Source organism: Puma concolor, chromosome F2, assembly GCF_028749965.1.
Source record: "Puma concolor isolate L17-30 chromosome F2, mPumCon1.1.hap2, whole genome shotgun sequence".
Lineage (NCBI taxonomy): Eukaryota > Metazoa > Chordata > Mammalia > Carnivora > Felidae > Puma > Puma concolor.
The window spans coordinates 64,829,757-64,853,317 of record NC_141684.1 but is presented as its reverse complement, the minus strand read 5'-3'; the positions used below and the strand labels follow the sequence as shown (position 1 = coordinate 64,853,317).

The window sequence follows — 23,561 nt, the reverse complement described above, 5'->3', positions numbered from 1 at the left end:
TCCTCTGATTCACTTATTCAAACCCCTGCCCCCCTCCCAAACTCTAGAAAAAATTGTGACTTTCTGAAATTCTAGATTGGGACTCAATATCTCTAGAGTTAACTACCATAATCAAGGGAGGGCAGATATGATGTTTCTTTCATACAGGAGTTGTTGTAAGCAAAGTGGAAATTTAATATATAGCGATATCCACTTTCAGGAGTTGTGGGCCCTTATTTTTATCTTAATAGTATTTGTCTGAACAAAATAAACAAAATACCTCAAGTTACAGAAAAACATTACTAAAAGAGGGGAGAGATGATGGATGAATTTGAGTCATCAAGAGAGTAAATCGACAGGTCGTATTGATTTTGTCTTAAAATTTCAAAATATGTTTGAAAAGATTTTCTTAATTCATGGCTCAATAAATTTGAAACTGAAAGGTGACCAAAGTTATCCATGTCCTTAGGGACCTCCCAGATTATTTTTGAGGGAGGGGGATATGAAAGGACAATTACTATGCAGTAATTATTATGTTGGTACAGTAGGCACACGGCAGAATACAGGAGTAGTTCTGTCTTCCCTGAGGAAGACTTTCAGTAGAGAGGACATCTGAGCCCTGGGAGAAGTGTCAATGTCTGAAACAGATAAATAAATGTAGTGTATTCTAGGCAGGAAGTGAAACCTCTTGGCATATCAGACAGTGAGAAAATTGAGGAGCTACCTGTTAACTCTATCTGAAGTGCAAGGGTTAACTGAGGTGAGCTGGAGATGAAAGTGGTGGTACATCAGGGTGGACCAGGATGGATCATGAGGGGCTTTTGAGTTTAGATTTTATCCTGGGAATTGGGAAACCACTGTAGGACTATGGAAAGGTAACGAGTACCTCATATGACATCTTAAAAAGCCCACTCTGGCAGGAAACTGGTGGGGAGAATTAGGAAGGGTATGAAACTTGACCCTAGAAAACTCATAGATGGTGATTACTGCAGTCAGGATGGGAGATGATGAGGGTCTGGTTGAGGGCAATGAAAGAAAGCATAGAGCAAGAAGGAATTATGGGAAATATAGTGACAAAAATAAGGAAGTAAGAAGAGAAAGAAGACAGTGAAATAAGTAGCACTGAAAGGTAAAGTTGAGAATGTTCTCTAAATCCCACTAATCTTTATTCTCATTAAAAGGAGTTTGAAACTTTGATGGCAAACAGGCACATTTTGTGCAATATTATATTGAATATTTCATTGTTATATTCCTAGGCATGATTGCCAGGATCTCCATAAAAATATTAATTCAGGAAGGAACAGAGTCTAGATATTTCTTCTTATTAAGACATTAAATCTTATTAAAAGGGGAATATAAAAAAATTCGTTCAGAGTTAATGGCATGTCTTTGACATGAAAATGAATTTAAACTTAGGACTCTTCTCTGTTGTGAGGAAATTCTTCTCTCTCTCTCTCTCTCTCTCTCTTTCACTCTCTCTCTCTCTTTTTCTTTTTTTGGACATATAATTCATAAGACTAAAATGTTCACCCATGTTGGTATTCATGATATGCATCTAGAGTTTAATCCAGAATGAAATTTGTCTTTGGCAGGATGAATCTTTAAAGCAATTGCAAGTAGTTCATCAGCCATGGATCTTGCCAAGTGACACAGAAAGTGAAGGAGTAGAAGCAGAACAAGATAAACGTGAGTAGACGTGGCCGTTTACTGACAAATTGTCTTCAGCTAAAGGAAATCCACAGGCAGGCGTTTCCTGTTCATAACATTACACGTCTGCAAAAAATGCAGGCTTGTTTAGGGAGACCATGTAAAGATGAGATCTACTTCAGGTTAAATGTTGATTCTGTGATGTTTTCATTGTGGTGCAGAGTCCTACACGCTGACCCTGCAAGGAAGAGTATGTAACACCTCAAAGGAAGTGAACTGTTTTTCCTGAAGACCAACGCAGAATGTCTGTTTTGCAATGTCAATCTTCTTTGAATATTGTGGAATTATAGCAGTGATAACTTGTGATTATCAAACAATTTTGAAGTGTGTTGGGATCATCTCATCATCATTATATGTGAGATTATCATTATTGGTTAAATGAATAAGTGCATGGACAGAGAAACCGTTGCTAAGTTCGCAAAACAAATAATAGTATCGCAATATTTAAAGCATATAGAATATATAACTCTTGATTTAAATCACTAGGTTATAATCATAACAAAAAATGGATTACTACACTTTGGCATGACTCAGTGTGTGCTTTCCAGGGGTTTACTGACATTGTCAGATATATGGGCTCAGCAATCCAGATGAGAGGTTGGAGTCTGGACTATATGGAAATAACATCACTTAAAAAATAATAACATATCCAAATTTACTTTTTTAAATCAACAATAGCCTGCAGGGTGGAATAAAAATTGTAATTGATAACGTAGCTCTCATGATAATTGGTATGAAGTGATTCATTAACAATTCCCCTATGCCATAGCTACCAGAAAGACCAATATGTTACATGGCTAACATTACAATCCTGTACCCAGGGGGATCTAGCAAATTACTCTTCTGGGTTAAAAGGCCTTAAAAAAAATTCTTATCCCACTTCTGTAGCTGTAAGCTTATGTGGCCAGAGGAAACGCATCCAGGAGAGGGATTAAGAGCAGAGTGCTCAGGTGAGAACAGGCATACAGTAGAAGTGTCACTCAGCTGGCACATTCAGAAACACAGTGAATAACACAGTGACATTTTACAGATTCTATTGGAATCTGTACACCTCCTTCAGACAAACAACTGATGAGACTCAGAAAGTGGGCTGTCCTTGAACCTAATACAAAAATAAAGAGACTATTTTAAAGATCTTCAATGCAAGGGATCCTAAGTGAAATGACCTAGGATAAAAGCAGCATGAGATGCAAAGAGGAGAATACCCCCATGTAGGAAAGCATTAACAGTGGTCCCAAACTTTTATGCAAACAAATGCAAACCCAGTTATACTCCCTGTCTACTCTCCACTCACTCAAATGTACATAAACTCTCATTCTACACTTTGGATCACTTTGGTGATCATTTTCACCATATCCTCTTGAGGCCTTAATAAGTTTTGTGTTTAAAAAAAGCCCTTCATGGTAATGTGTGTTGTATAAAGACAGTATATATAATTTTGCTCTGACTGTTAGAGTCAACACACAGGTGCCCGAAGTGAGGAAGTCAAGGTGAACAACATCCTTGCAGGATCACAGTGTGTTAATTTTATGAGTGGGCGGTAGCTTACAATGAGCTGGAACTTAAAAGAACACAGCTGATCAAAAGAGTCTATTTAATCCATGTGCAAATTTAGACTTACTTTTTGTCCTTAAATCCATGTATCTCCAATCAATATTAAGTCTAAAAAATAGCTTAATAATGCAAAGGAGATAAAAATCCCCCCAATTGTCTTTAACTCTTGTCATCTAATCATATTGACTTTCTGCATATAGTTTCACATGATTTTGGTAAGTTGCAATAATTTCCTCTTCCCCTTGGATGCGAAGTCTTTGAGAGAAGGAATCTATTTTCTTTACCACATTGAGGTACATAATAAGAACTCAATAACTATCAGAAGGATGAATGAATGAGTGAATATATTTCTTTGATACTTTCTAATTCATTTATCAAGACAGTTAGAAATTTTAACAAATAAAATAAATAATAATTGTGACTGAATACTTGCAATAAACATTATTTATAGCTTTTTAAATTTTAATATTGGATTTATAGTTTAGCCATGGCTTTTGCCATATGGTCTATCAATCACTCTTAAAAAAGCCATTCCTAAACTCTCCTAACCATAGACCTAGCACCAAAAATATTTGATTTCAGCAGTGTTGTACTTGGAGGTGACCCTTGACAATGGTAAATTGTTTGAAATAAAATCAGGGTTTAAAAGTAATTAGGTAGTAATAAGAGCCATCTGGAAGTGGAATGCTAGCTAGCATTGTAGCCAAGTTCCGAGCACAGAGATGCAAATACTTTTCAAGAGCAGCATCCAACATTCAGGTGCGGGGACAAGTGTGAGATGAAGCCACTGAGGCACTAGCATCTCCACTGGTACTTGTACTCAACGCGTTTGGTTTGTGAAAGAGCTGGCAAGGTAATGTATCTACCTCTTGATTTCCTCAGTGAAAGAGAATTAATGACATAAATACATATGAACCCAATATCTGATTTAGAGTCTAGAGGCTCGTATATTAGAAATTTATGAGTGAGGAAAAGGACAAGATTCATCATTCCAAAAGTAACACCTGTTTCTTGACTCAGCTTTCTATAAATTATACCTAGGTAGTTTTATAGCATTTTCTCATTTCTCCTGAGACAAAATTATCATGGCAGAAAGTTTCCAAATAATGTCAGGATCTTTGTAGCAGTGCATATTTCCTATTGCATCATTTAAAAATAAGACAGCTCAAATAAGTTTTATAAAAGAACACCTTTTAGGAAAAGATGTCTTGAATAATTAAATGGGAAGCTTTAAAAACTTCTATTGTAAATAAGATAAACAGAAACCTTAATTAGATTTTTTTATTCTGCTTTTTTTTTTAAGGTATAAATCACAATTTAAAAAACCTCATGTTAGAAGTCTGTTTGTTTTTAATCTCTCAGATTATAGGGTGAAGTCGCTAAATAACTCATGTCACAGGGGCTCCTGGGTGGCTCAGTCGGTTGAGCGTCTGACTTTGGCTCAGGTCATGATCTTGTGGTTCATGAGTTGAAGCCCCGCGTCAGGCTATGTGCTGACAGCTCGGAGCCTGGAGCCTGCTTCAGATTCTGTGTCTCCCTCTCTCTCCCTGCCCCTCCCTGGCTCGTGCTTTCTCTCTCTCTCTCTCTCTCTCTCTCTCTCAAAAATAAACATTAAAAAAAATTTTAATAACTCATGTCACAGATATTTGAATCTACTGGGATACTGTTTGGTGTTCATATTACTGGGCTTCACTTCAGACATATTGAATCAGAATCTCTGCATGGGACTCTGAATTCTGCATTTTTAATAAACTCCTCAGGCAGACCTTGATTATTCTAAAGATTGGGAACTACTGGATGAAAAGTCCAATGAATCAGAGGGTTGTGAATTGTTTCCATAGTGTTGTTAGATTTTAGACCTTATGTCTCTAGGCTACTTTTCCCATCTGTAAGTTAAGTTTGGATGTAAAATGTGACAATGGAGAAAGAAGGCGGAAATTTGATGGAACAAATGTGGAGTGAAATTGAGGTACAGGCCATCTAGTCGGTAGATTCATTATCTACATGGATATAAAGTCATAAAATAGCTATCGCCAACACAGCCAGTACCTTCTAATTATGTTGTGAACTTTTAAAACCTGAAAAACTAAGGTAAAACACACAAACAAGCTAAGAAAAAGAAACAAACAAACAAATGAAATAGTAGAGATGTCCAAAATAAAGAAATAAGAGTCAGAGTTAGAGGTGCTAATGCAAGTGTGACTTGTTGAGACCTAAGATACGGATTCAGGTTTTAGACCCTGGAGTCTGAGGTCTTAATAGCTGTAACAACTGGTGATTTGGCACTGGGTCTGCCTAAGGCAGGGAAGCTGGTATGAGGGGCCTGTATAAATAAAGCCTGACACCTGGGGGAACTGCCACAGGTATGAAACAGAAACAAAATACCTGTACTCTCCAACTGTGCAAAACAGGAAGAAGTTGTCTATCTGTTCTAGGCTTTGGATGAAAAAATGTAAATGTGTTCATCAGAAATCAAGATCTCAGGTCTATACGTCGGTGGTTGGGTCCAAATTTAAATTATGTATAGTGTTAGGAACCCAAAGATATAATAAAAAACAGGCAGCATTATTAGAATTCATATCTTCTCATGTAATAATGCAAGAACTGGGGCATTTACAACTCTCAAAGTTTTAAACATTGACTCCTGCTTAAGATGAGCTCTCCAGCAAAATTGAAGATCCTTTGTATATGCTGTGTTGTTTCTCTCTGCTTTCAAGATTCTTCCATGGCCTTTCTCTTTTGATAGAGTGATATGTTAGTGTGGATATCTTCGACTTTATCTTACTGGAGTTTCTTGGATATGTAGATTAGTATTTTCATCAGATGTGTGAAGATTTCAGCCATTATTTCTTCAAATATTTTTTCGGACTGTTTTTTCTCATTGCTCCTTTGGGGACTCTGATTATGTGTATTTTGGTACACTTGATGGAACTGTTCATTTTTCTTCTTTTTTTTTTTTTTTTTCTGTTCCTCAGACTGGATCTCAATTGACCTATCGTAAGTTCTTTGATTCTTTCTCATGCAAGCTCAAATCAACTGCTGAGCCCCTGGAGTGATTTTTGTTTTCATTTTAAATCCAGAATTTCTATTTGTTTCCTTTATATTAATAGTCTTTAGTTGGTGAGAATTTATTCTCATAATTTCCTTTATTTAACATGATTTATTTTAGTCCTTCAAATATATTTATAGTAGTTAAGTCTTTGCTGAGTAAGTCCATCATCTGGGCTTCTGCAGGGAGTTTCTCAGGGCTGCTTTTATTTCCTATTTAGGGGCCACAGTTTCATGTTTATTGGCATGTATGATATGATGATTTATAAAGCATCTCACTAATTTTTTGGTTTGTTGCAAACTGGATACTTAATATAATATAATGTGGAAGTTCTTACTCTGGAAGTTAGACCCTCCCCCGACAGGGTTTGTTGCCGCTGTTTTTCCTTGTTGTTATTGTCCTTACTACTTTTTATTTAGTGGCTTTTCTGAACTAATCTTACAGAGTCTATATATTTTTTTGTATACAATTACTTAAGTTTCTACTCAGCTTAGTAGTCAGCTAATACAGGGTACTGAGGCAGGCTATGGACACTGCAGCACTTCACAACTTTGCTTACGTAGAGCTTCTAGGTTAAGCAGAGGTGAGAGACAGAGCTTTATCAGGTTTTTTTTTTCCTGGACAGGTGCATAGTACTACACATGCATGTTGTTTTCTAGATCCTCAGGAATATGTCAGAGCTTTTGAAAGCTTGTTATGGGCGTCTCATCCACTAGATTTATTATTATTATTATTATTATTATTTTATTTTTATTTTGTAAACTCCTTGGTTGCCCCAACTGCTATCACTGCCTCAGGCAGCTGCTGTGTAAAACTATTGCCCCTAATTGTTCGTGACAAATGTCATAGGGACTGACTTTCTCACTGCGTGAACTCTAATCCAGGGCAACTAAACAAAAACACTCAAATGAGGATTTTGCAGACAGCTTCTACATAGGTCAAATAATGGCAATTCTCTAGATATGGGACATTTGGGAGGAGCTCCAAACCCATTCTGCCCCCTCTAGTAGATCATAGCCTTGTTTTTTCATAACTCCCATCACTGTTCTTTTTTTTTTTTTTAATTTTTTTTTTCAACGTTTATTTATTTTTGGGACAGAGAGAGACAGAGCATGAACGGGGGAGGGGCAGAGAGAGAGGGAGACACAGAATCGGAAACAGGCTCCAGGCTCCGAGCCATCAGCCCAGAGCCCGACGCGGGGCTCGAACTCACGGACCGCGAGATCGTGACCTGGCTGAAGTCGGACGCTTAACCGACTGCGCCACCCAGGCGCCCCACTCCCATCACTGTTCTTATGCACAGCTCTCTGTTCTTATTGAGATTCAGCTGCTTTTCTTTTAAAAATGTTCTGAGCCACCTGGGTGGCTCAGTCAGTTGAGCGTCTGACTTCAGCTCAGGTCATGATCTTGCAGTTAGTTTGTGAGTTCTGTGCTCACAGCTCGGAGCCTGGAGCCTGCTTCAGATTCTGTCTCTCTCTCTCTCTGTCTCCCCCCCCCCCCCACCCACACTCTGTCTCTCTCTCCTTCAAAAATAAATAAACATTAAAAAAAATTTTTTTTTAATGTTCTATGGATTATTGCAAGCCTTTGGTTACTTTCTAGAGTTGTGAAAAGTTGATTTTGGTGATTTTTGCTAGTGTTCTCATTGCTTTTTAGAAGGGGAGATTTTTGGAGATCCCTACACCCACATTCCAGAAGTGCTTCTCCTCTCCTGTTTTTCCAATTTCATCAACATAGTTTTCTCTTTGTTCGAAGAATGGTTCATTTTCATAATGAACTATGGTACAAGATGTCTGCTTCTTTAAGTTCCAATATCATGATAAGCTATTAAAAACAGTTTTGTAGTAAAATAAGTTTGGGGAATTTATACATATCATTATATTTCAGAAACTCTCAGGTGTAAGAACCTGTTCTACCGCTGACAGAAAAACTTTTCAAGAGGAACAAAACAGCTCTTCACTTTTAAATGAACAGATCAAATATAATCAGCATCCTGGCTTAAAATGAGAGAAAGTATTGTCCATTGTTGACTTGAAGAAATGCTATACAGTTTTGTTTTTTTTTAAATGTCGCTGCGTGGTCTTGCAGCAAGATCTGTTTGTGTACAGTCCAAAGTTTTTTGCATATTTACTTGAGCTCTTTTTGCAGAATGCCTTTTCTTCTTAAAGTCTGTTTGTTTGTTTGTTTGTTTGTTTATACAGCATGTGTGGAGGGGGGAGGAGCAGAGAGACAGGGTGAGAGATCCCAAGCAGGCCCCAAGCCGTCAGCAGAGAGCCCCACAGGGGGCTTGAATCCAGGTACCATGAGGTCAAGACCTGAGCTAAAACTAAGAGTCTGACTCTCAACCAACTGAACTACTCAGGTGCCCTTGCCAAATGCATATTAATTCCTATTTTCAGAATGCTTATAATTTCCAGAATGCCTATTAACTGCTGGAAGACCAGATGTTCTGGGATTTTAGCAAGGGCTAATCTAATCTAATCTAATCCTCTCAATCTCAGTTCTCTTAATTTAGTGAGGAAGTTGGTTCTCTCAGAGATCGTAGGCTTGTTCATGTCATGTCAGTAGCAGAGGCCAGGAGTACAATCAAGTGTTCTTGTTTGGACCCAGTGATGTTTACTCTTATTGCTTCATCCTTTACTCATGACTTCCCTTAATCCCCCTTACCAGGGGATGACACAGTTTCTGCTGGGACTCTTGAGAGCCAAAGTGCTTGGGGAAGTAAGTGGAGCTACACTTACTGTCCACTGTCCACTGAGGATGGACACTGTCCACTGTCCACTGAGGATGTGGTGTGGCCTTTATTCTCCTTAATCTAACCTCAGGTTATTTCTTTCCAGGTAGCCTCCTAAGATTTATATTTGAGCAATGCTTGAGTCAGTGGTGTTATTGTACCACAGCTGATTATCTCACCAGGCCCAAGAGAAGGTACTAACATCCTCTCAACTGAAAGAGTAGAAAGGGGTGTGTTAGAGGGCAGTGGTATATAGATAACACAAAGACCAAAATGAGTTAAAAGCCAATTAAGTCAGATGGGTGTTAGGATTTCATGACCCTTGGAACTCAAATTTTAAATATTAGGGTTATGACATAGAAATAAGGACTAGGAATATATACCTCAGGAGATAAACAAGACAGGAATTCAGTATTCTGTCCTTATTTAAAGGTCAACTAGGCTATCCTACACAACACATGTCTTTGTAGAGAAAAGACCCACATGCTTTGGAAACAACCAAGAATAAAAGATAGTAATAGTAACAGTAATACATAAAAATAGCTCAAGAATAACTAGAAAGATGAGCTCTTAAAGTAAAACAGACAAAAACATCTGACAAACTGTATTAGGTTATTTTTTTTTTTATTTTTTTTTTAAATTTTTTTTTTTCAACGTTTATTTATTTTTGGGACAGAGAGAGACAGAGCATGAACGGGGGAGGGGCAGAGAGAGAGGGAGACACAGAATCGGAAACAGGCTCCAGGCTCTGAGCCATCAGCCCAGAGCCCGACGCGGGGCTCGAACTCACGGACCGCGAGATCGTGACCTGGCTGAAGTCGGACGCTTAACCGACTGCGCCACCCAGGCGCCCCTGTATTAGGTTATTTTTGAAGACCAAAAGAAATCTTGATGACTTTTAATCTCACTTTTCACATTCAATCTTCTATGAGTGTTCAGAAAATTCTAAAGCTTTTCTTAAAAAAGTCAAGGCATCTGAACTCATACGAGGCAATAAATTCTATAAATTAGGCATTTGCATGTTTGGTACCTGTTATTATCATAAATATTTAAGGATTGACCTTTAACCAACACATATAATAGTAAGTTAATAATTACTGTTAATTATCTGTTACATGCAAAATAGTCTAATGTCAAATTGTAATTTTCCATTATAATACTGTTAGAGAATTAGTTTGATTATAAATAAGTTTTTGCAATTTCTTTTTTTTTTTTTAATGTTTATTTATTTTTGAAGGAGAGAAAGACAGAATGTGAATGGGGGAGGGGCAGAGAGAGAGGGAGACACAGAATCGGAGGCAGGCTCCGGGCTCTGAGCTGTCAGCACAGAGCCGGACGCGGGGCTCGAACCCAAGAATTGTGAGATCATGACCTGAGCCGAAGTCGGACACTCAACCGACTGAGCCACCCAGGCGCCCCAAGTTTTTGCAATTTCTAGAGGACACATGTCCCTGAATTATTCATGTGCCATTCTTACTTTGAAATGTTTCCCATGTCTGTGGTAAAACCCTGATATTATGAACGTTTCAATTGATTTCTAAGCTCCTACAAAAAATGTAATGGGTAATATTTAATAACATAAAATTTAATCTCACCGAGTAAACTATTATTAAGTGTAATGGAAAAATGTGTTCTACAACATATAAGGTTACATGCTTCAGAATAGATACAAAGCTTACCTGCTTTATTTATTGAAATTTCCTTGTCATATGCAATAATAGTAGTCAGAACATTCCATAGCAAGTATCAGAGAAGACTGTATTTAAACAACAGAACTGATCTTTTGTGATACAAAATTCTTTGGATTAGAGTATTATATGAAGTTGAATTCTTTAAAACTGAAAGTAGGAGATACATGGTCCAATTTTAGGTTATTTAAAAAAATCAAAGTTATAAATGAGTAGCATATGTTTTTAATCCTCTTACTAAATACTTTTTGTTTGTCTTGGAATATTCTTATAGTTGCTCTAGATATAGCCTGAAACTACAAAATATAATAAAGAAAACGAAATGAAGGGGAATCTAGTTCATTCTTTAACCTTGATGGATTTAGATGGGATGGATTTACATTCCATTAGATGGGATGTATCTTTCACAAATGAGAAGAATGTATTGGCTGGTTGCAAGTAAAACCTGTTTGTTCTTAATGAATTTTGTTCTGTACATTTTCAGTAACTGCAAGAACTTCAGCATGTTTATATCAGGCAAACTGTTCTGTTATTTCTCCTGGCTTGTTTTGCAACATTGACCTGCTTCACCTTCACAAATTAAATGGACCTTGGCATTTTTGTCCCAAACCAGGATTTTTATAGTTAAGATTCTCCAATGTTACATATGCTCCATAGACCAGCTTACCTCCTTAGAATGTCCTTAGAATCACATGTACGTATCTTAAAACGCACACATATAATGAGAAACTGCTGTGTTGGGTTCTATTGCATGGGAGATACAAAAAAAAAAAAAAACAAACAAACAAGAAAAAGGTTATGATCTCTTTTCTCTAGTAAGTTAAATAGAAGTGCATAATAGCATAAGGTATACTATTTAAGAGATAAGTAGAATGTTAAGGAAGCCGAAGGAGGGGTATATCACATGGAGTTAGCAGTAGGAACATGAAGAAATGGTGTTTGAACTAAGAGATACGTAAGATTTTGAAGTACAAGATGGACAAGAATGTCATATGAGCAAGAAGAACAGCATGGGTGAGGACACAAAGATAGGAAGAGCATTGGTTATGTTTGGTGAACTGTCAATTCATACTTTCAGGGGAAGACACTAGACACAGGGGATCAGGGAGAAATAAATCTAGAAAAGTAAGTCATGAAAAGCACATAGTGGGTGCAAATTATAAGCATAAGAATGTGAATTGGTAAAATAAACAGCAGAGAAATCTTTACATAGGAGGGAGCCCTGATAAAAACATTCATATTCCTAACTTTGGATAACACTAACACAAAGGAGGCCCAAGTGTTTAACCCTTTACATATTTCTTAACTTGAGAAGAAAATGAGATTTTTTTCTTTTAAAATTTTATAATGTTTATTTACTTTTTGAGAAAGAGACTGCATGTGTGTGCAAGCAGGGGAGAGGGAGAGAGAGAGGGAGAGAGAGAATCCCGAGAAGGCTCTGCACTGACATCACAGACTAGTTTTCTTGGGGCACCTGGGTGGCTCAGTTGGTTAACCATCAGACCCTTGATATCGGCTCAGGTCATGATCTCATGCTTCATGAGATCACACCCCACATTGGTATCAGGAATCAGATGCTTAGCCAATTGAGCCACCCAGGTGCCCCAAGAAAAGTAGTTTTTAAACTGTCTGTGCACTGGTGCTATTTTAACTAGAGATCATCATCTCCCCAAGACATGCCATTTAAAAAAAACTGATAAAGTTGTGGTACACACACACACACACACACACACACACACACACAATGGAGTATTACTCAGCCATCTAAAAGAATGAAATCTTGACATTTCAATGACATGGATGGAGCTAGAGTGTATTAGGCTAAGTGAAATAAATCAGTCAGAAAAAGACATGCCATATGATTTCACTCATATGTGAATAGAATTTAAGAAACAAAATAGATGAATATATGGGAAAAAAAGAGAGGCAAACTATAAAACAGACTCTTAACTATGGAGAGCAAACTGAGGATTGCTGGGGGGTGGGGAGAGATGGATTAAATGGGTGATGGGTATTAAGGAGGGCACTTGTGATGAGCACTGGGTATGATATATAAATTATGAATCACAAAATTCTGTTGAAACTAATATGACACTGTATGTTAACTAACTGGAATTTAAATAAAAACCTAAAATAAAAATAAAATAAAATAAAATAAAATAAAATAAAATAAAATAAAATAAGTCTCTTGTAGGCAGAAAAAAAAATAAATAGCTTTTAAAAAAGTTATCTTCTTTACTAGGAAGAGATGGTAAACAGGAAATACACTACAGCACAACTTGTTGAAGGAAAAATAAATCATTGTTGAAGTGCATTTTAAAACTTTGTTTTGAGTGTTGTTAATCTGTCAATTAAATATCAGTAAATATACATAGCCCAAGTTTATAATTTTAGTTCTTTAAAACAAATGTTATTTTTTAATTTTACATACTACACCCAGGTCTCATCACAAATGCCCTCCTTAATGCCCATCACCCATTTAGCCCATCCCTCACCCACTTCCCTTCCAGCAACCCTCAGTTTGTTCTCTGTATTTAAGAGTCTCTTAATTGTTCTCCTCTCTCTGTTTTTATCTTTTTAAATTTTTTTAAAAATATTTATTTTATTTTGAGAGAAAGAAACAGACCATGAGCAGTGGAGGGGCAGAGAGAGAGGGAGACACAGATTCTGAAGCAGGCTCCAGGCTCTGAGCTGTCAGCCCAGAGCCTGATGCAGGGCTCTAACTCACGAGCTGTGACAGCATGACCTGAGCTGAAGTCAGATGCTTAACTGATTGAGCCATTCAGGTGCCCCTCAGTTTTTATCTTATTTTATTTTTTCTTCCCTTCCCCTATGTTCACTCCGTTTTGTTTTTTACATTCCACATATGAATGGAATTATATGATATTTGTCTTTCTCTGACTTATCTTGCTTAGCATAATATACTCTAGTTCTATCCACATTGTTGCAAATTGCAAGATTTCATTCTTTTTGATCACTGAGTAATATTCCATCAAATATATATATTACATATATATATGTGTGTATATATACAAATATGTATATATATGGGTGTGTATATGTGTATATATGTATATATATGTGATATACATATACATATATGTGTGTGTATATACATATATATGTGTGTGTGTGTATATATATATATACACACACCATATATATATACATATATATATATATATATATATATATATATATATATATATATATATACCACATCTTCTTTATCCATTCATCAGTGGATAGATACGATATGTGGGCTCTTTCCATAATTTGGCTATTGTCGATAGTACTGTTGTAAACATTGGGATGCATGTGCCCCTTTTATTCAGCATTTTTGTATCCTTTGGATGAATACCTAGTAGTATGATTGCTGATTGGAGGGTAGGTCTATTTTTAATTTTTTGAAAAACCTCCACAATGTTTTCCAGAGTGGCTGCATAAGTTTGCATTCCCACCAGCAGTGCAAAAATGTTCCCTTTCTCTGCATTCTCACCAACATCTGCTGTTGCCTGAGTTATTATTTTAGCCATTTTGACAGGTGTGAGGTGGTATTTCACTGTGGTTTTGATTTGTATTTCCCTGATGACAAGTGATGTTGAGCATCTTTTCATGTATCTGTTAGCCATCTCGATGTCTTCTTTCAAAAAGTATCTGTTCATGCCTTTTGCCCATTTCTTCACTCTATTATTTGTTTTTTGGGTGTTGAGTTTGACAAGTTCTTTATAGATATTGGATACTAACCCTTTATGCAATATGTTATTTGCAGATATCTTCTCCCATTCCATTGGTTGCCTTTTAGTTCTGTTGATTGTTTTCTTTGCCGTCAAGAATTTTTATCTTGATGAGGTTCCAATAGTTCATTTTTATTTTTGTTTCCCTCACCTCCAGACACATGTCTAACAAGAAGTTGCTGTGGCTGAGGTCAAAGAGGTTGCTGCCTGTTTTCTCCTCTAGGATTTTGGTGGTTTCCTGTCTTACATTTAGGTCTTTCAACCATTTCAAATTTATTTTTGTGTGTTGTGTAAGAAAGTGGTCCAGCTTCATTCTTCTGCATGTTGCTGTCCACTTTTCCCAACAACATTTGCTGATATCCATTGGCTATCCATTGGATAATATTTCCTGCTTTGTTGAAGATTAGTTGGCCATACGTTTGAGGGTCCTTTTCTGAATTCTCCATTCTGTTCCATTGATCTATGTGTCTTTGTGTCAGTACCATACTGTCTTGATGATTACAGCTTTGTAATAGAGCTTGAAGTCCAGAATAGTGATGCTTCCAGCTTTAATGTTCTTTTTAAGGATTGCTTTGGCTATTTGGGGTCTTTTCTGGTTCCATACAAACTTTAGGATTATTCTAGCTCTGTGAAGAATGCTGGTGTTACTTTGATAGAGATTGCATTGAATGTGTAGATTGCTTTGGGTAGTGTAGACATTTTCACAATATTTGTTCTTCCAATCCACACGCATGAAGTGTTTCTCCATTTCTTTGTGTCTTCTTCAATTTCTTTCATAAGCTTTCTACAGTTTTCAGTATACAGATCTTTCATCTCTTTTGTTTGTTCCTAGGTATCATATGGCTTTTGGTACAGTTATAAATGGGATCAATTCTTTGATTTCTTGTTCTGCTGCTTCACTATTGGTGAAATGCAACTGATTTCTGTACATTGATTTTACATCTTATGACTTTGCTGAATTCACATATAAGTTCTAACAGTTTTTGGGTGGAGTCTTTCCGGTTTTCCATGTAAAGTATCATCTTGTCTGTGAAGAGTACAAGCTTGACTTCCTCCTCGTCAATTTGCATGCCTTTTATTGCTTTTTGTTGTCTGATTCCTGAGGCTAGCACTTCCAGTACTATATTGAACAACAGTGGAGTGAGTGGACATCTTTGTCATGTTCCTGACCTTAGGGAGAAATCTCTCAGTTTTTCCCCATTGAGGATAATGTTAGCTATTGATCTTTTATATGTGGCCTTTATGATGTTGAGGTAAGTTCCAAGAAAGTATCCCTATTTTTTGAGAGTTTTTATCAAGAAAGGATGCTGTATTTTTCAAATGCTTTTTCAGCATCTATTGAGAGGATCATGTGATTCTTATATTTTCTTTTCTTACCATAATATGTCACATTGATTGATTTGTGGATATTGAACCAGCCCTGCATCCAGGAATAAATCCCACTTGATAATGGTGAATAATACTTTTAATGAATTGTTGGATTCAACTTGCTGGTATCTTATTGAGAATTTTTGCACCCATGTTCATCAGGAAAAATGGTCTGTAATTCTCCTTTTTTAGTGGCATCTTTTTCTGGTTTTGGAATAAAGGTAATGCTGGCCTCATAGAATGAGTTTGGAAGTTTTCCTTCCATTTCTAGTTTTTGAACAGCTTCAAAAGAATAAGTATTAACTCTTCTTTAAATGTTTGGTAGAATACCCCTGGGAAACAGTCTGGCCCTCGACTCTTTTTTGTTGTGAGGTTTTTGATTACTGATCCAATTTCTTTGCTGGCTATGTAAAATATAATTACTTTTAGAGTGAACTCTTACCTGAAGTCTCAAAACATGCATTATTTATGTATTTTTTATATTAAACTCCTTTTCAACAATATGGTTTGCAAATGTTGTCTCCCAATCTGTAGGTTACCTTTTTATTTTGTTGTTTCCTTTGCTCTGCAGAAACTTCCTAGTTGGATGCAGTTCCACTTACTTATTTTTGCTTCTGTTGCCTGGGCTTTTGTCATATTTAAAAAATTATTGCTAAGACCAATGTCAAGGAGTTTCTCTCTGTTTTCTTCTAAGTTTTCTACAGCTACCAGTCTCATATTTAAGTCTTTAAAACATTTGAATTGATTTTTATGTACATTGTGAGTTAAGGATCCAATTCCATTCTTTTGTATGTGGATACAGTTTTCCCAAAACCATTTATCGAAGAGACTATGCTTTTCCCGTTGTGTGTTGTTAGCACTCTTGTTAAAGATTAGTTGACCGTATATGCTTGGGTTTATCTTTGGACTCCCTATTCTATTCTACTGGTCCATGTGTCTATTTGTATGCCAGTACCATATAATTGATTACTATAACTTTGTAATATAATTTAAAATCAGGAAGTGTGATGCCTCTAACTCTATTCTTTCTTAAGATTGCCTTGGCTATTAAGAATCTTTTGTGGTTCCATAAGAATTTTAGAATTGTTTTCTATTTCTGTGGAAAATGCCATTGGAATTTTTACAGAGATTGCTTTGAATCTGTGTATCATTTTGTATAGACATTTTAGCAATATTAGTTCTTCCGATTAGAATTAAACAAGAGTCCAGGCCAGAGGGCTTCCCAGGATTATTCTACCAAACATTTAAAGAAGAGTTAATACTTATTCTTTTGAAGCTGTTCAAAAACTAGAAATGGAAGGAAAACTTCCAAACTCATAATATGAGGTCAGCATTACCTTGATTCCAAAACCAAAGACTCCACTAAAAAGGAGAATTACGGACCATTTTCCCTGATGAACATGGGTGAAAAAATTCTCAATAAGATACTAGCAAGTCGAATCCAACATTAAAAGAAATATTCACCACGATCAAGTGGGATTTGTTCCTGGGATGCAGGAATTTTTTGATTGCTGATTCAATTTCATTGCTGGTAATAGATCTGTTGAAATTTTCTTTTTCTTCCTGATTTAGTCTTGGGAGGTTATATGTTTCTAGGAATTTATATCTTTTAGGTTGTCCAATTTATTGGCATATACTTTTTCATAATGTTCTCTTATAATCATTTGTATTTCTGTGATGTCAATGGTTTTTTCTCCTTTTTCACTTGATTTTAATTCCTCTCTCTGTCTCTCTCTCTTTCTCTCTCTCCCCCTCTGTTTTTTCATGAGTGTGACTAAAGGTTTATCAATATTGTTGATCTTTTCAAAGAGCCAGCTCCTGATTTCATTGCTCTAATCTTTTGTTTTCTTACTTTCCACTTTTCAAAAAATTTCTGCTCTAATCTTTGTTATTTCCTTCCTTTTACTGCTTTTGGGTTTTGTTCGTGCTTCTTCTTCTTCTTTTTTTCTGGCTCCTTTAGGTGTACGGTTAGGTTGTTTATTTAAGATTTTTCTTGTTTCTTGATGTAGGCCTGTATTGCTATAAACTTTCTTGGAATGGTTTTTGCTGCATCCCAAAGATTTTTAACTGTTGTATTTTCATTTTCATTTGTCTCCACATATTTCTCAATTTCATCTTTGATTTCCTGGTTCACTCATTCATTGTTTAGTAGTATGTTAATTAACCTCCATATATTTGTGTTCTTTCCAGATTTTTTCTTGTGGTTGACTTTTAGTTTTATAGAGTTGTGATCAGAAAAGATGCATGGTTTGATTGTAATCACTTTGAACTTCTTGAAACTTGTTTTGTGGCCTAGCATGTGATCTATTCTGGAGTATGTTTCATGTGCATTTGAGAAGAATGTGTATTCCATTGTTTTAGGATGGGATGTTCTGAATATATCTGTTAGATCCATCTGGCTGAATGTGTCATTTAAGCCATTGTTTCCTTGTTGACTTTCTGTGTGGATTATCTCTCCATTGATGTAAGTGTGATGTTAAAATCTCTTACTATTATTGTATTACTCTCAATGTCTTCCTGTATGTTTGTTATTACCTGTTTTACATATTAGGGTGCTTTCGTGTTAAGGTACCTAAATATTTACAATCGCAACATCTTCTTGTTACATTGTCCCCTTTATGATTCTGTAGTATCCTTCTTTGTCTCCTGTTACAGTCTTTGTTTTAAACTCTATTTTGTCTGACGTAAGTATTGCTACCCCAGCTTTCTTTTCGCTTCCATTTGCACGATAAATGTTTTTTTCATTCCTTTCTCTCAATCTGCATGTCTTTAGGTCTGAAATGAGTCTCTTGTAGGCAGCATATAGATGAATCTTGCTTTTTTAGCCATTTAATTAGTTCTTATGCTTCCTCTAGTCTATTATTTATTCCCTCTAGTGTATTTTTAATTTCAGTTATTGAACTCTTTTCTCTCATTCGTACTTTTTTATGTTTTCTCTCTTTTTAAGCATCTCACTGAGGTGCTCCACTCTTTTCTCCACTCCTTTCCCAAGTCCAGTGAGTATTTTATGACTATTACTTTAAATTCTGTATCAGGCATATTAATGATCTCTGTTTCCTTTACTCTCTTGCTGTGATTTTGTCCTGTTCTTTCATTTGGGACATAGCCTCTATCCTCATTTTGTCTAATTCTCTGTATCTGCTAAGAAAGTTAGGAAGTTCTCTGTATGTTAGGAAAGTCAGCTATGTCTCCTGCTCTTAAAAGTAGTGGCCTATTGAAGAAGAGGTCCTGTAGTGCCCTGCAGTGCAGTGGCCCCTGTTCACCAGGACCTGGTGCTTCAGGGAACTCTTCTGTTGTTTTGGCTGGCCGCTTTTTCCTTCAATCCAGTCATCTGCAGTGGTTTGCTTTGCCTGCTGTGGTCAGTGGTTGGTCCTGTGGGGTTAGTGAACCAGTCTGGGCCACCTTGGGCTTGAGTTGGGTCAGACCCAATGTTGCCAGAGCTGTGGTATCACCAAACTGCAGGATGCTCTCCCTATGTTGGCCCTTGATAAGCTTTTGCTGGTGGGTAGGGCCTGCAGTCAGACCCCAGCCCACCTCTGGGGTTGCAGTTGAACTGGTATGTGTGGTTTACTTTTCCTCTTCCTGGGGTAGGAGTCAGTTCTGTGTGGTGTTGGCAGACATGGTCCAAAGGAGAGGGTGTGGGCAGGGTGAGCTGTTAGCCAGTTAGGTGGAGAGTATTTGTATTGTGCTGGTTCTGACAATTGTCTGTATTTCTAGGCTGGGGATTAGGGGAGGGAAGTGACACCTGTCAGCTCTGTTGTTATAGGAGAAATCTTTCAAAGATCCCCACCCTTTTAGCACAGGCTCTGAGATTCGTAAACAACAACAACAACAACAACAACAACAAGAACAAAAATCTTCCTGTATACCCCAGGTGTTTTTTAAACTGCTGTTTCTATGCCTATTCTCAGTGGGGCTGTTTGTTATGCTGTCTTTTTAAGGGTGGGGGCTAAGTTTCCACTTGTTCTCCGTCTCTCCCAGACCCATGCCTACTGATTTTTAAATTTCAGCTGTTAAGCCTCATTGATTGTAATAACTTGAGAGAGTAAGCCCCTTTGGTTTTCAAAGCCACATGTTGTGGGGATTTGTCTTCCCAGTGTGGGTCCCCTGTGCCTGGGATGCCTGGTATGGAGTCTGTTCCTCTTTCCAATCTGCACCCACTGTGCCCCTCCCACCCCCGAAGAGTCCCAAGGGTCTGTTTGGCCCCCGACTATATCGCTGCCCTTTCTACCCTCTTCAATATGGCCTATTCTCTACATTTAGTGGTGGACAGTCTGTTCTACCAGTCTTTGGGGCATTTTCTGGGTTATTCACATGATGTGGGTGTTATCCAGGTGTATCCCTGGTAGAGGTGAACCTAGGATCCTCATACACTGATGTGGGGCTCTTTCCTGGAAGTCCCTGTTGATTGAATCTTGACTCACATTTCTTTGACCTAAAGAGTACCAATTAATATTAATTTTGATTTGTGATTCTTGGGATGAATTATCTTTCTCTTAAATTTCTTTATTTCTTCTTTATTTTTGATGGGTATTTTCACTGGGTGTAAAAATCAAGGCAGCTTTTTTTTTATTTCAGCATTTTGAAAATATCCTTCCATCAGTTTATTGTTTATTGTTACTTCTTCAAGTGTTTTTAAAATTTTCATTTTGTCTATTTTATTTTTGCAGCTTTACCTTGAGTAACCTAGATGTGACTATTCTCTGATATACCTTGGATTCTTTGTGTTAAACATGAGTGATAAGAATGCTTCTAAATCTGTAGCTTTCGTACCTTTGGCATCTTTGGATTTTCCATATTCTTTTTCTGCCAAGTCTTTGGCTTCTTTTCTAGTCAGCTGTTGCTGCATAAAATAATCACCCAAAACATTAGTATCTTAAAATAACAATCATTTAATTCATTCATGGGCAATTTGGTCAGGGTTTAGTAAGAAAGGCTTATATCTTTTCTATGCAGCATCAGCTGGAGTGATTTAAGCAGGGGTGGAGGATACATTTACAAGATGGGTAACTCACATGCTTAGATGTTGATGGTCACTGTTGCCCGAGAAGTCATTCAGGACTGAAGTTCAAGGACCTTGATTTCTCTGCATATAAAACTTTCATCATGCATCTCTCCATGGCATGTTTAGGCTTCCTCACATTATTGTAGCTGCCTTAGAAGAGTGAGCATCCCATAAAACAGGAAGTGGAATTTTTCCATTCCTTAAGGCCTGAGCCTGGGAACTCACAGCACTACTTCTGCCATTTTGTTGCATATACAGTCAGATATTTTTTTTTAATGTTTATTTTATTTTTGAGAGAGAGAGAGAGAGAGAGAACATGAGTAGGCAGGGAAGAGAGAGGGAAGCAGAGAATCCAAGCAGGCTCCATACTGTCAGTAGAGCTTGATGTGGGGCTCCATCTCACGAACCGTGAGATCATGACCTGAGCTGCAATCAAGAGTCAGACACTTAACTGACTGAGTCACCTAGGTGCCCCTGCAGTCACAGATTATAGATTCAAGGTTAGTGGACATGGTTCTAGCAAGTTGGGAAAAATACGAAAGAATTTGGGCGGGGGGAATGTTTTAAAATTGCCACAGCCACCTGTTAACATGTGTTAGATATGCTAACTGTATGTAAAATGTGCTCCACTTCTGTTTTCCATCCATTTGTTTCTGTGTATCACCAGGGATATTGTATTCTGATCTATGCTCAAGTTTATTATCTCTGTCATTAATGCTATCAAATCTGCTATTTAACACATATATTACAAAATTGAGAAGATTTTAAGTGGGTTTTCTTCATTGAGAGGGCTGGTTTATTTCTATTTGCCCTTACTCTTACAGTGTGACCCTTCAGTGTAGCAACCCCAAACCTAGGGAATTAAACTGAGTCACCTTCCTCAGTAAGCCTGGGGCTCCAATTTTTGTCCTGTCTGCCTATGAACCTTTTGCAAGTTGCCAGCCTCTCAGGAATTTCTTCTGCAACTGGTAGCTACCTTTAGAGGAATTGTGTCCCCAAATTCCATGCTCATTTCTATTTATTTCCTTATTCTTCTGGATATTGACCGTTTAATACCATATTATTTTGCTAGCTCCCTGATGCCTTCGCAGAGGCTTTAAAAATATTTCACCCAGCTGTTATAAATGTTTCTAGTAGCTGCTTTATCTGAAAATTTTACACAACCAATCCTGGATATTAAATTTCTTACTCTGATATATTTCAGTAAATGTGGGCAAAATCAGCACATTTTCAGATAATTTCCTTTAGTTTCCATAGACTAAGAAAACATTTCTTTTTCATTACTTTAATTTGTGCCAAACATAGTGCCAGATACATAGTATATGCTTGCTAAATATTAGTAAGTTCTAAGGTTTTACTTTTAGGCTAAGCATACATCATATAAAATGGTTTCTATTTATGCAAAAAATGATGATTTATCTTCTATCCCACCAGGACTTCTTCTTGCTTCTTATTAGGTTTCTATTTACCTTTGCTTATGTTATTATTAATGACATTGTGTTTTTACTCCTGTGTGGAATTTGTTCCCAGACACTTGCTAGGTTCTCGCTATGACTGACTATTGTGAGCATATGCATGTGTCATTTAATTTTCTCAGTGGGAGGCTAATTTTTTTTCTAGACATTATGATGGAGTGAGGAAAAAAAAAACCTAGGAGTCAGAAAACTCTAAGGTCCTCCTTCTTCCCTGTGGTTCCCAGGCTAGTAGACTGCAGAAAAGGGCTCACACTCAGATGCATCTACAGTTGCCCAGTTCTCAGACTTTAACTATCAGAGGTACATTAACTACATGGGAATAATACAGAATGCTTTCCCTCAAGTTTCTCTGTCAAACAATCTTTGCCTTTTTCTTACTAACCAAAAATAATTTATCTTTTCACTTAGGAAGCCACAGTTCATTTGTCTTATTTTTCTTAATTATTCTATGGTTTTTGCATTTAGCTTGCTGCCTCTAGTATACCTTGGAACTAGCAGAGGAGAGAAGGATTTTATATTCCCATTGTGGGGCCAAAAGCGTGACCTCTCCCTTAGGTGGGTTCATGGGTGGTATGATCATCTTATGCAATGTGCTTTCTTATGTATTCTCGCAGGCTGGAAGAGTTCATTTCCTATCTACTAATTGGGGCACCTGCATCATTGATCCCAGCCTACCTTATTATTTCCCTCTCCTTTTTCCTCCTACTTCAAACTTAAGTGCTTATTTACCTCAAACTGAAGGGGAAAAAAATCAAGGAACAAACTATCTCCTCCAGAAGATGCTATATTTCCACTGTGTGAGCTAGACTAAAAGTTGACCAGCATAGTCTCCCAAAAGGTAGTGGAATATTTGTTATAAGGATCTGACAGGAAATTGTAGCCTGAAGATAGGCATTGTGGGTGAAGAAACTACTTGTGTAGGCATAATAAAGATGGTATATGAGAAAAAAGTGGAGTTCTACGCATGGAACTTCAAGAATGTGGCAAAATAAATCGTTTCACTGAGAAAGTTAGTATATATTCTAATAGATATATAATTTAATAATGAATTAGGAAAATTGTCACATTAGGCTAACATAAAATAGAACTACAAAGTCTATTTGAGTCATTAGAATTCTATTATTCCATTTCTCCTTAAAGCCTAGTATGAGTAATTGACATTTTAGGCTTATATAGAAATACATGCATCTTCAAAAGAAGAGAAAATGAAAGAGAACTGACACTTATGACATTTTTGCTGGTAGGGGCTATGTAGCATCTCCTTT

The 23,561-nt window shown here is 36.9% G+C and overlaps 1 protein-coding gene across 6 annotated transcripts in view; it reads left to right on the top strand.

The window, feature by feature from the left end:
- CF2H8orf34 (chromosome F2 C8orf34 homolog) overlaps positions 1-23,561 on the top strand; it is a 413,316-nt gene that overhangs the window by 381,713 nt on the left and 8,042 nt on the right. For all 6 annotated transcript variants that reach the window (XM_086696037.1, XM_086696036.1, XM_086696035.1 and 3 more), the window contains one exon: positions 1,572-1,665. In XM_086696037.1, coding sequence (XP_086552163.1) covers positions 1,572-1,665 — 94 coding nt within the window. The remainder of the gene's footprint in view (positions 1-1,571; positions 1,666-23,561) is intronic.